Source organism: Cyclopterus lumpus, chromosome 5 (genome assembly GCF_009769545.1).
Source record: "Cyclopterus lumpus isolate fCycLum1 chromosome 5, fCycLum1.pri, whole genome shotgun sequence".
Classification (NCBI taxonomy): Eukaryota; Metazoa; Chordata; class Actinopteri; order Perciformes; family Cyclopteridae; genus Cyclopterus; species Cyclopterus lumpus.
The window spans coordinates 23,838,233-23,851,635 of record NC_046970.1 but is presented as its reverse complement, the minus strand read 5'-3'; the positions used below and the strand labels follow the sequence as shown (position 1 = coordinate 23,851,635).

The following is a 13,403-nucleotide window of genomic DNA, read 5'->3' as shown; positions in this document are numbered from 1 at the left end:
TAATTAATTTTTTCATCAGTCAGTTATCTACTAAATCAATGGTCAGAGTGTCGAGACGCCTCCTGGACGCTAGCTTAACACACTAAAAACACATTTGTGTGTCTTTTTAGGCCTTTAATGCGTTTCTCAATGAACACTTTACATTTCTCTGAAGTTTTAATCCAACTATCTAAACTGGCATTTTACTGCCGTTTCTATCTGAAGCTCTCATAAATTAACTGAATTAAATGTTTGTAGAGAATTAAATCCCTCCTCACCGTCCTGAAGAAACACAGCTCTTTACCGCCCGCTGTTTCTGGGACGCTTGTTTGATTTTGGGAAGATGAAGGCGAGGAGGAGGAAGAGGAGGAGGAGGAGGAGGAATTTGATTATTAAGTCTCTTTTGCAGACGACAGCGATCAGAAATGTACCCGGACAGCTCACCAAACAACTCAAACAACAAAAGAAAAAAGCTAAAATAAGTCTAATCTTTCTTCCAGAGCCTCCTGCATCACCATGGCAACTGGTGTTTTCTGCAGCTCTCGTGACACGACGGATATTTGGAGTCTCTGTCAGAAAAACTTTAAAACGTAGAAAAGGTAAGCCGGCGGTAACGTTGGACCCGGGTGTCGGAGCGCCGGGTGTCGGAGCGCCGGCCGTACCTGCGTCTGGATGCGGTTCAGGCCCCTGAACCAGAGGATCTGGCCTCTCCGCAGCTCCATCTCCGCGTGGTCGATCTCGTCGGCGCCCTCCGTCAGCTCCTCCGCGTGGATCTCCTCCTTCGTGGCGCCGTGACCGGCTTCCTTCAGGAACTTCAGGTGGTGGGTGGGGATGGCCGAGATCAGCTGAGATTTTAAAAAAAGAAAAAAGGATACCATGCGGGGTTTAACAAAAAGATTCTATCCAGTTGCATTATGGGAAATATAGGATCACGCGTTTCTGGAGCTCCGTGGATTCAGGGACTAAATGTCTGGATATCTCGCCGTCTACCGTTTCGGGTTTTAATCTCCGGCATTTAAATGTTTTCAAATGAACGTCTTTAAACGTCCTCAATTTGAATAAAGCATCCGATAGGATTAAATGAATTACTTTTTATTAAAACTACTTACATTTAGTGAATATAGCTCGTCGGTGGCACCGTTTTTTCTTGTTTTTTGAAAGGCTAAACGACAACAAATATGGATTGAAGCAGGAGATATGTTTGAGTCACACAAGTCTGAACCACTGGAGTGTTTTTATACAAACAGTAATACTAATTACTACAGTCGTCTTCAGTGTGCGTGAGGAGAGGCGGAGGGAGGACACTGATGATCGTGCGAGGCACCGCTGCACATTGATTAAAAAAAAGGCACGCGCTGATTAGTGAAGCCTAATCTTTATTAGACTTCAGGTTTATGGAGGGAGTGAACAGAAGGGGAAAAAAGGGATTCAAACTCAACGTTATGAAAGAAGCTTCTCACCTTTAATAACTTCAACATTCAAGTTTGACAACTTAGCTTCTCGATAAAATTCCCGAAAGATTAACGCCGATTGTTTTTTGTTACAATAGAAATCCTGTAAAAACAATAAGAAACTCAATATTTTTCTTATCTTAAACTGAAGTGAAACTTAATACATTTTTTTTTTTTTAAACAGACCTCAATTATTGTTCTGTACTTATTTGGTTCCGTTCATTTCTTTCCATCGCTATTATTACGTTGAATCATAAGCATGTTATTTTATTTATTTTAGCGTTAACCGCACGCCAAGCCTCCGTTGTGTTAGAAACTAAATAAATCACAGACCTCAGATCAGTCTGTTTCTGTCAGCATCGTTCCGCCTCTGTTCTCGGTCTCTGCCCTCCAACTGAACCCAGCAGGCGTCTTGTGACTGAACTTTTTTTGTATCTATATAATGTATGCTTTCAAAGTGTGTGTGTGTGTGTGTGTGTGTGTGTGTGTGTGTGTGTGTTTCCACAGAGGGACCGACACGCTGGGTTTGTTTTCCCTCGGCGCTCATAAACAGGAGTCGCGCTGCTTTCATGTGCTCATTACCATGGCGATGGTTGCGATGGCAACGCCGCGGCAGCGCAAGTGTGACAGGCAACAGTTTGCCGGCTCAGACCTCGCGTGTCCACTTCTTCATCTTCTCCTCAGAACACCATGTTTATTTTTTTTTTACGGAGATCGACATGATCTCTTTCCCCCGATCGCATTCGACTCCGATGCCGTTTGTTCAGAACAGAACAGAACCGTGGTTCTGGTTCTGGCCCCCCCCGGGTTCTGGTTCTCACCTGTCCCCACAGCAGCTCTCCGACGCCGATGAAGACGCACCACAGCCACTGGTCGATGGTCAGAGACGTGCAGGAGAACGGCTTCCCTCCAAACTGAACGATGACGATCTGAAGGGGAAGAACCACGCGGGACGCGTTAGCCCGAAAGGATTCTACATTTTGTTTAAGTGTCAACAAAAAACAACAACTAATGGATCTGCTAACAAGTATTATATGTGCCTCCAAAGCCCGATGCATCTAAACTATTAAAAACACATCAATGAGGAACCGACGGGCTCTGGTTCGTCAGCAGGATTATGGATAAACCTTCACGTTAATGTTCCTTAAAAGAAAGGTGCGAGAGGAAAAAGGTCGGTGGTGATGATGGTGGTGATGATGATGATGATGAGTCACCTGCAGGACGAAGGTCCCCAGCACGACGCTGCAGAAGATGGGGTTCCTGTAGATGCCCTCGAACACGTTCCTCTCCCCGTGAATCTTCCTGGCGTTGATCTCGTTGAAGAGCTGCATCATGACGAACACGTTGAACACGATGGTGTAGTGCTCCGACGGCGGCGAGTGCAGAGGGGAGTTGCGTCCGTTGTCGATGTCGAAGATCTTCTCGCCTGAGGAACAAAACAAATAGTTCACACACACACACACACACACACACACACACAGAACAAACCGATTCTTCCACCGGGGGGGGAACCCGCCCGAAGTGCATTTGACTCACCAGCGAAGAGCAGGGTGAAGATGATGACGAGCTGGTACACGGCGTGACCCAGGATGTTCTTCATCATGGTCCTGGAGATGAGAGGCTTGTTGCGGCCGTACGGCCTACGTAGCAGCAGAGACTCGGTGGGCGGCTCGGTGGCCAGAGCGAGAGACGCCAGGGTGTCCATGATGAGGTTGACCCAGAGCATCTGGACGGCCTTCAGAGGGGAGTCCTGCAGGAGGAGGAGGAGGAGGAGGAGGAGGAGGAGGAGGAGGAGGAGGAGGAGAGGTCGGGAGTTTAATGTACGGGAAGAAATGGAAATCTGAGTGAGCAAACAGATCAAAACAAATGGTCCATCTCTGCACATGTAGGAGCTCGTGGCACTTAGTGGCTGCAGTGTTTGTTTTGTCCATTCTGGGCTCCTGTAGAAACATGGCGGTGCAACACGGTGGACTCAAGGTATGAAGATGCTCTATCGAGGAAGGCCAACATGGTTTTAAAGGAGGGCTGATTTAACGTTACACTGCATCACATTCAAGATGGACACGTTGTTTTTTTTAACCATCTGACCGCCACGATGAACGATGATTTTAAAAAATAATAAAATGTATGTGGCAGAAACGGTCGTCTTTTCTTCCTGGTACCTACATTACCCACGATGCACCTGGATGTGTGCAAATAGCAGCTACTGGTAATGGTAAGCTCACTCCTTTCTTTAGCCCCCCGATCGACACCGACTCAAGTGACATCACGTGAGCCATATAAATCAGACTCTACGGCTCCCTCACGAGAAACCAATATCCCCAAAAAATAAAATAAAAAAAAGCCACTAAAATATGATTTTACAGTTTTATTACCGTTTTTTTTCAGACAAAGGGTAAAAATAGATCTCCTGTTGTTCACAATATGTTATGCGCCATAATAATAAGCAATTATATGATAGTGTGTTGTCTGCTGGACTGACTCAAATGCATACAAAAAGCATTCGGGCACATTTCCTTGGACCCCCTCCACGTCTAGAAGCTCCGCTCACACAATGAAGACATCGGTTTGCCATCTTTTAATGACCGGCGCCGAGCAGAGAGCGAGATGATCAGTGAGCGTGAACCTGCTGAGCCCCCCTGTTATATTATCGGATTATGGTGGCGACGCGTTGCCATGGTTTCAGGCTGTATCTTAGCCTACTTTGTGCTCTGCAGTTAGTTATCTGTCCTGCCAGCTGTGAGCCTTTCAATTAATGCCCAGCCGCGAGTAACTTTTTCCTCATTGTGTCAGGAGTTTAGTTTTTATGATTAGAGGCACATTATGAAAAAAAATAAAATAATAATAAGTGACACGCAGCATCACCTCATTGCCTCTCTGCAAAGCGACTCAGACGGTCACATAAAAAAAAAATTAAAAAAAAATCAGAAAACGACTCGCTTTTTCTTGTTTTTGTGGTGATTTAGTAGAAATTTACAGAAGCCTCAAAATGCGACATAGATATTAAGACGCACGGTCAAAATCCACAGAGGAGGTTCTCCAGACTGAGGGCGGATCCGCCGGCTGTCGACTGGGACGCGACACATTTTTAAAACCCGCTGATATTAAAGCTTCAAATCTGTGGGGGAGAATTTGGGCTTTTAAAAAAAAAAAAAAAGAAGAAGTTTAATCTCAATTGAGCTTTCTGTTCTCAGCCTTCAGTGTAAAACCTCGAGAGGCAGAAGAAGGCTCATCATCAAGTATCACAGATCTCCGGTTCTCTCAGAAGCACTCAGAGCGTTTCTTTGGTTTCTAAATGTGTCCTGAGGGGTTTGAGGATTTAATGCTATGACGATGCTTCAGATAGACCTGGAGTCAGAGCTGCCAATATTAAAGAAAAGCACTTTATTGTCCTTATACATGTGCACATGATGTATGACAACGTTGACATTTTAATCTAAAAAAAAATGCATAATTTCCTTCCAAGTTGAAGAATAAAATATTACAAATTGACAAATTATTTCCAGTGCACTCTGAAAAGCTGAACACGGACGTTGTGATGATGTCGTTGACATTGACGCTTTCAAAATGTGAAACTTGAACTTGAAAATTAAAACCGTAAACTCGACTTCTACATAATAGAAATCTGGTCTGATTTGAGTTTGATCCTAAAAAAAAAAAAGTGTAAACGTCCTTTTTCCGTCCTCCTCATGCGACCCGGAGCTCGCTGGAGTCCCTGGACGACTGTCCGTTATCAGAAAACGTTGGCATGTTTTTAAAGATAATTACACAAAAATGAAGTACATTTTTAATCACAAATGATGTGCACGCGCAAGGACAACGACACGTAAATGAATGAATTTGGACTGAATGATTTCATGATGACGTCGCTGGTTTCAAAGCAGGTGTCTTCAGCCTACCTGTGTGATGCAGGCGCCGGTGAACGCCACGATCACGGCCACCACGTTGACGGTCAGCTGGAACTGCAGGAACTTGGAGATGCTGTCGTAGACGTTCCTCCCCCACATGACGGCCTTCACGATGCTGGTGAAGTTGTCGTCGGTCAGGATGATGTCGGACGCCTCCTTGGCCACGTCTGTGCCGGCGATTCCCTGCAGAGAAGGAGGAGGGCGATCAGATCCTGGATCAGACATTTAAGACTGTGATGTTCCTTCTTCACCGTGCACACACACACACACACACACACACACACACACACACACACACACACACACACACACACACACACACACACACACACACACACACACACACACACACACACACACACACACACACACACACACACACACACACACACACACACACACACACACACACACACACACACACACACACACACACACACACACACACACACACACACACACACACACACACACACACACACGTCCTGCATTACATCTTAGCGCCACACAAGGGCGAACATTCTGTTTATTTAACAGATGGAGAGGAAAAAAGGCATAAAATAAAATAAAAAAAATAAATTAAAAAAAATAAATAAAATAAATAAAATAAATAAAATAAATAAAATAAATAAAATAAATAAAATAAATAAAATAAATAAAATAAATAAAAATAAATAAAATAAATAAAATAAATAATTTAAAGTCACGATTTATAAAATGTATACATCTCTGAAATGGCTGGTTTTACATATTCAAGATAATTTAGTTTGAGGCGAAAAAAAACAAAAAAAACGTACGCATGAATTCACTCTTCTCAAGATGAATAAATAAGATCCATTGGGAATTGGGCCGCAACAGTATTTTTCAATTTTTTAAAAAGTGGGTCGCCATTTAAAAAAAAAAAAAAAAACGTGTGACCGCTGAAAATACTCTCGTCTCCTCGTTGTTGAGCAACGCTCGTCAAAACCTACAGCGAGCAGCTGCCTGAGGAAATGAAAGATTTACTTCTTCAGCTGGAACCAATGGGAGACGGACTAACGTAAATGTTTTTTGTTGACGGCGAGAAAAGAACAACAACAACAAAGCCGGACTGGTCCGTGTGAATGGAGGAATCAGTGCATGAGATCAATCTGTGATGTCTGACAAAGCGTCGCTGAATCACACGGAGGTCAAACATCAAACGGTTCCCTGCTGCTCAAAAGCTAAAAATAAAATGTAATACGTGCGTGTTTTATCTAATTGGAGTATCATCTGTTCCACCAATCACAGGCAAGATGAACCTGAGGGGCTGGGAGAAGATCTTTAAGGTAGTAAAGTACAAACAGAAAACTTTGTTCTTTTTTGTTGTCTTTCCAAACGAAGATCCAGCTGGAGGGCCATGATTCTTTCAGATAATTATTACATATATTAAATATATGTACAGTATATATATATATATATATATATATATATATATATAAAATAATATATTAAATGTATAATTTCTTATATATTTTTTTTAATATTTTTAATATATTTCTTTATACATGTATATTTATATATCTCTAAGAAGCTGTGATGCGAGTCGCTGTGTTTCTCTGCAGTCTACAGACGGTTTCCAGCCGACCAGGTGATAATTGAACTGGGACACTGGGGATGTGAACTGGAAATATTCCAAATGGGACACATTAGGACTGAAAGGTCACCGGTTTCCAGCCTCTGCGGTGCGTTCATGAACGGTAACTATTGTCAGAGGGCCGTTGGACCGCGCGGCAGCTGCTCGGCGCCACTCTGGCATCCGGGTGACTTTCCTCGGTAGACAAACAAGGTCACAACCACAACAACAACAACAACAGCAGCAACAACACGCGGACGAGGCAGCTGATGTTCACCGAGCTCATCCACAGGCGGTTCGCGGCGCCTTTTTAATTCATCCGCGTCGGCCAGAACATCAACTGACTCGTCGTGCTCGGCCGAGAGGAACCGAGCGGCAGCTCACACACGATGAACTCTGGTTCCCGTCCGTGTCTTTGGCTCCATTTTAAACTTCGTCGGTGCCGATGCTGGTCCACAACTGCGTGTCACATGTTATTATTAACATGTGACACGCACTGCTATTGTAATATTTAAAAAAGGAGTGAGATCAGGATGGAAGACGGAGATTATTTACTGTATGCGAGCCATTAGGTATGGGACAATATAGGTGAATCAAAATTTTAATTAGCGGGATAATCGAGAATGTGATTTATTTCTCATAAGAACAGACAGACTTTATTGTATTATTCAAGCACCTTATTTAAAACCTTATTTGTGTGTTTATCACAAAAACAAAGATGCGTCGTATCTGTGATGAAAATATTCGTTTCTTAACTAAACGTAAAGTAAAGTGCTTCCAGTAGGTTTGAATTTTAAGAGCCTAAAAGAATATTCTTTATGAATATTGGAATGATATTGTGAATCGTAATTATTTTGGCCTTGATAATCGTCTGACAGACATAAACCTGAATAATAAAAGACTCTCCGGAGACCCCCCCCCCCCGTGCTGATGAGCATCCAAGCTCAACATTTATTATTTATTTTTTTCCATTTCACAACCATCTTATAATGAAGCCGTGGCATTAAAAACTCAAGCGCTACTGTGGACGACGTTTAGAGATAATAACTCTTTTGTTTTCCGGGCGTGAAGCAGCTCAGTTGAGGGTAAGGGGGTAAAAAAAAAAGAAAAGAAAAAGAGGCGGTTACCATGGCGAAGCCAACGTCGGCCTTCTTGAGAGCGGGGCCGTCGTTGGTGCCGTCTCCCGTCACCGCCACCACCTGCCGGGGCTCAAGCACCGTGCTGTCGATGATACCTGAACAACAACAACAACAACAACAACAACAAAACAATTCTTCATTTCAATGAGAGGAAGAACATTTAAAAGACAGAGTTCAACCGATATGAGAAGTGCCTCATTACAAAGACGCGTCGCACCCTACTGACCTTTGACCAGCGTGTGTTTGTCCGTCGGTGAAGAACGAGCCAGGACGCGAAGTCTGGGCCAAACTTTGTCCAGACGCTCTTGTTCCACCTAGAAAACGCAGAACAGCAGCTTTAATGGACCAAATACTGCGACGTCACAATCCACCAACAGCACAACAGAACCGTTGTCACAGGAAAGGGAGTCCGGGGTTCCAGACTCGTCGAGTCAGAGATGATATTGATCTGATTGTCGATACCTCGCTGTGTGATTCATTGAGAGTTTTGTTCACATTTTCTTCAGCACTATAATGTCCTAATTAGTACACAATTTATGTCGAGCCTCTTAAGACAAAACTAATCTAAACAATCTGTATTAAACTGTTTGTTTATATCTTAAAGAACAATTTACAAACAATTTTTATCAGACTTTTTTTTAATCCTCTGCTTTCTTGGGGGAATTGTGGGAAAATATGATACGGGGGGTGTTCTTCTGTTCCCTCATTGATACAACAATCAATCTTTATCGGTTCTATAGTGAGTTGGACTGTGACAACAACAACAACAACGACAACAAGTCTCCTGAAAACCTCCATCTCTGCCTAAAAGAAGTAAACAGTTTCTGCCACAAACAACCAGAGCAGCTGTTGACGTGAACGCAGCACGTATTTCCTGTATCGGTGACAACCGTGAACAGGAAGTACTTCCCCTGCTCAGGAAGGCGTGTATTCAAGGTCTCTCTCAAGTGTAATGTGCAACCTGTTTTTAAGTTGACACTTGTTTTCTTTGGTCTCACCTCTCCCTGGTCGTTCCTGATCTGCTGGTTGAACTCTTTGCCCTCCATACACAGGAAGTCCTCGCCGGGCAGCAGGATGCCGCACTTGGTAGCGATGGCGCGGGCGGTGTTGATGTTGTCCCCGGTAACCATGCGCACGGTGATGCCCGCACGCTGGCACTTAGAAATAGCCTCGGGCACCTGGAAGAGAGAGAGAGAGAGAGAGAGAGAGAGAGAGAGAGAGAGAGGGAGAGAAACTTCCGTCTGGATCTGTTTTTTTTGTGGGTGGAAACACATTTTCAGACCCCGACACGGAGCCCTCATTCATCTCAGATAACAGAGAGAATAAACAGACGCAGCCAGACGTCTGTGAGCACTCAGCTGCTGGCCACAGCCTCGGCTCAGCGGGGGGCTCAAACTGGCATTTGAGGGGCCGGCCGGCCGGCAGGAGTCGTGCATTTGCTTACAAACACAAACACAAACGCACTCTTTGATCGACTCGGAGGGGCGCCGTGACCCGGGGGACCCCGTCGTCTTCAGCCACATATCGCATACGCACTTCGTTTCAGAGGGTATTTATGACGGAAGATGCCGGGCGTATGGCAACAGCGACTGGGGAGGCGTTCGTGACTCCTAATGCCTTAAAGCTGAAATATTATGTAGGGTTTCTGTCCGTCACATCTCACACGACGCCTGCGGTTCTCCAGTTATTCCCCACCCCGGTCCGCGTTCTCCGCGCTGCGACATTAAAGCAGCAGGCGATGCCGTCGGAGCTTCATTTAAACGCTCCATTTAACAGGGACTCACTCCACCGTTTGTATTGTTCCTTTATCGCCACTCTGTCACAGACTACTGAATGTTTTCCCCCCGCCAACATCTCCCCCTTCAATATAATTATGAGCAGCCTGTCAGATCGGTTCCGTTACGCTCTCGAGTTCCATGTTCCCTTTGTTCTCCCCCGTTATTTCGGGAACAAAACGGAACTTCAGTTCTACAGAACGTGCAGAACATCTCAAACTTAATGCAAACTCATTTTGCAGCAGCGAAAGCAGATCATATTAAATATACTCTATGTTCAAAATACGCCGTGGCTTTTGGTGTGCAAATCTTAATTTATAGGAAAATAAAGAGAAAGAAAGATGATATTTTAGAGCTTATGAACCCTGTTTTTAGGGGGCACCCTCAAAATACCAAGATGCATCCAGTTTTACTCAAATTAAGCAAAAGTGTGTCTGCTGGACACAAGCTTGAACCATTGATGGAGTAAGCCGTGTAACGAAGCCCCTTTGATACCACCACCACAACCCAGCGTCAGGTGTTTCCGGGTGGACAGAGGAGTGGGCGGGGTTAAATGTCCTCCGTACCTCGGGTCTGACGGGGTCCTCGATGCCGACCACGACGATGCAGGTGAGGTCGTTCAGGATTTCGTTCTCGTTTTCCCAGTTGGGCTCCCCGGCCTCGGCGGGGAAGTCCCTGTAGGCCACGCAGATGGTCCTCAGACCGTCGCACGCCATCGGCTCAATCACCTTGTGCACCATCTCGTCGCGGTCCTTGAGCTTGAACACGCGGGCCTTACCCTGGGCGTCCAAGACGCTGGAGCATCTGGAAAGAGAGAGAATGAGAAATGTCAGCCACTCCTCCGCCCGCCCTTCTTCCCTCCGACTCCTCGTCGGTCTACTTGCGCTCGCGTCTTACTTTCGCAGGACGATCTCCGACGCTCCTTTGCTGTACATGCGGTAACCTCCGTCGGCGTTCTTCAGCACCGTGCTCATGGACTTGCGGGAGGAGTTGAATGTGTACACCTTGTAGAGTTTCTCTTCGGGGATCTCCTCTCTGATTGGCTGGTAGTCCCTCTTCAGCTCCAGCACCAAGCCCAGCAGAGCGCACTCCGTCTTGTTGCCCACGTGGCGAGGCAGGCCGCCCTCTTTCTCCGGAGGCTGAGGAGGAACAAAAAGGTTTGTTAAAGCGGCACAGATTGGCATCGGAAAAGTGTGAACAGGGGATTGGCTTCACGTTGTTCTCACCAGAATCTTGGTGGTGTACGCCGAGTTGATGGAGATACTGTTGACCATGACTTCCAGAGTTTCTGGTTTGATGGCGTCGGGTTCGGGGACCTTTTTGTAGTGCGTGTCGCCGACGTACGCCTGCACCACCGTCATGCGGTTCATGGTCAGCGTGCCCGTCTTGTCCGAGCAGATGGCCGTGGCGTTGCCCATGGTCTCACAGGCGTCCAGGTGACGCACCAGGTTGTTGTCCTTCATCATTTTCTACAACATGGAGGGCAGAGGCATAGGTTTAGTAACCTACGTGACTTCTTAGCCTTAAAGTTGAAGTAGAAATCCGCGAATATTATAATTTCCCACAATCCCCTTTGTTTCCCCCCCATCCTGCTCACCTTGACGGAGTAGGCCAGAGAGATGGTGACGGCGAGCGGCAGCCCCTCAGGAACGGCCACCACCAGCACCGTCACGCCGATGATGAAGAACTTCACGAAGTACTGGATGTAGATGGGGGTGCACTCGGCCACCCAGGTGCGACCCTGGATCCCGAAGGTGTCGATCACGAAGAAGAGGATGAGGATGATGACGGTCACGGCCGACATGATCAGACCTGGTTAGAAGGAGCACACGTCAATTAGAAAAAAGTCAAGTTTACAAAAGTTGAAGGTTTTCATGTTCGTGAATGCATTTATCCTTTAATGTTTGACTTGACTGATTGCACTTTGAAACACACCGGCGGTGTATTGGATTAAACCGAAGGCAAAAAAGTAAGATTGGAGAAGTCTACATGCAAAGTCAAGGAAGCAATATTAGAAGAATATTACACCGAGTATTAACAGGAAGTGTGTGGTGTGTTAGATTTATAGATCCCCCTAAATGCCACACAGTCCGACCCCCCCCCCCCCCCCCCCCCCCACCGGTCCTGAAAGCCCTTCAGTGTATTAAGGTCAATTGGAAATATCTTTAATTCCGGGATGAATCATGCTTCCAATAAAACATCCATCCAATAAAACTGAGTGCATTAAGACCTTCAGGGTGCTATTAAAGGATCAGTCCCAACATTTCTGGAAGTCCTCTTGTCTTTCCCCCAGAGCGAGATAAGAAGAGTGGGTTCATCAGAGCTGTTAGCCTAGCTAAAAGAAAACCGCTAGCCTATAGCTCCACCAAAATGAGCTGGTAGCCTAGCCTAGCTAAAAGAAAACCGCTAGCCTATAGCTCCACCAAAAAGGAGCTGGTAGCCTAGCCTAGCTAAAAGAAAACTGCTAGCCTATAGCTCCACCAAAATGAGCTGGTAGCCTAGCCTAGCTAAAAGAAAACTGCTAGCCTATAGCTCCACCAAAAAGGAGCTGGTAGCCTAGCCTAGCTAAAAGAAAACTGCTAGCCTATAGCTCCACCAAAAAGGAGCTGGTAGCCTAGCCTAGCTAAAAGAAAACTGCTAGCCTATAGCTCCACCAAAAGAAAAGAAAAGAATCGTTGGATAAAGAGGGGTTTTGACTTCACGGTTGCTTTAATATGTTCCATTACACCCGTTTACCCATTTATTTCCTCCCAAGCATTAAGATGATCTTTTAGTACATTCTGCAACCAACACCATCACTTACTTTAATGTGCATTTATTAATTTAGTAATAAATAATACGGAGCATTGTGCACTGTTGGAAATGCTCGTGGAAGAACAATCTCAGACTTAAGAAGCATGATTGTTGTGCCACCTTTCCGTTTAAATGCATATCTAAAAAGGGGCAAGAAGGTCTAAATCAGAAAGCATTTTGATCAATATCAAATCAATATTGTTTTTAACTGTGTTCTATAATTAAATTGATCCGTTGTTGGAAGCTGGATTTCCCCCGCTTCCAGTCTTTGTGCCAAGCTAAACATGTTCTGAGATGAAACTGATATAAATCAGTGTGTGTGTGTGTGTGTGTGTGTGTGTGTGTGTGTGTGTGTGTTCCTCACCAGCCTTCCCGATCTGTACAGCCAGTTTGGTCAGTTTGCCCTGCAGCACCGACTTCTCCTTCTTGGTCACGTTGACCTTCTTCACCGGCTTGGCCTCCTCCTTGTCCTCCTTCTCCTCCGACTCGGCGGCCTCCTCGCTCTTCAGCGGCTGGATCTCCAGGGCGATGCCGTCCTGGGTTTTGGCTGGGAGGGTGGGAGGGGGGGTTTGATAAGTGGGTGGGAGGCGGAGTAAGGCGGGAGTAAAAAAGAGATGAGGATGAGGAGGTTTAGGAGAGGTCAAGGAAAAGTGATGAAGAAGAAGAAGAAGAAGGAGGGTGACGTTTAAAGAAAGACGATGGAAGAGAGGAAGGTTTTCAGCATGGCCGGGGAGCAGAGGACGAGGGAAGGGAGGCGGGACGGG

General features: G+C 45.6%; 1 protein-coding gene across 3 annotated transcripts in view; it reads right to left on the bottom strand.

The window, feature by feature from the left end:
* Positions 1–13,403, bottom strand: part of LOC117730357 (plasma membrane calcium-transporting ATPase 1-like) — a 61,596-nt gene that overhangs the window by 5,613 nt on the left and 42,580 nt on the right. For all 3 annotated transcript variants that reach the window (XM_034532035.1, XM_034532033.1, XM_034532034.1), the window contains exons 8-20: positions 13,004–13,186; positions 11,444–11,658; positions 11,073–11,315; positions 10,744–10,985; positions 10,413–10,650; positions 9,070–9,249; positions 8,298–8,385; positions 8,060–8,166; positions 5,330–5,521; positions 2,967–3,180; positions 2,645–2,856; positions 2,252–2,359; positions 642–824 (exon numbers count right to left, since the gene is read on the bottom strand). In XM_034532035.1, the coding sequence (XP_034387926.1) occupies positions 642–824; positions 2,252–2,359; positions 2,645–2,856; positions 2,967–3,180; positions 5,330–5,521; positions 8,060–8,166; positions 8,298–8,385; positions 9,070–9,249; positions 10,413–10,650; positions 10,744–10,985; positions 11,073–11,315; positions 11,444–11,658; positions 13,004–13,186 (2,405 nt within the window). The remainder of the gene's footprint in view (positions 1–641; positions 825–2,251; positions 2,360–2,644; positions 2,857–2,966; positions 3,181–5,329; positions 5,522–8,059; positions 8,167–8,297; positions 8,386–9,069; positions 9,250–10,412; positions 10,651–10,743; positions 10,986–11,072; positions 11,316–11,443; positions 11,659–13,003; positions 13,187–13,403) is intronic.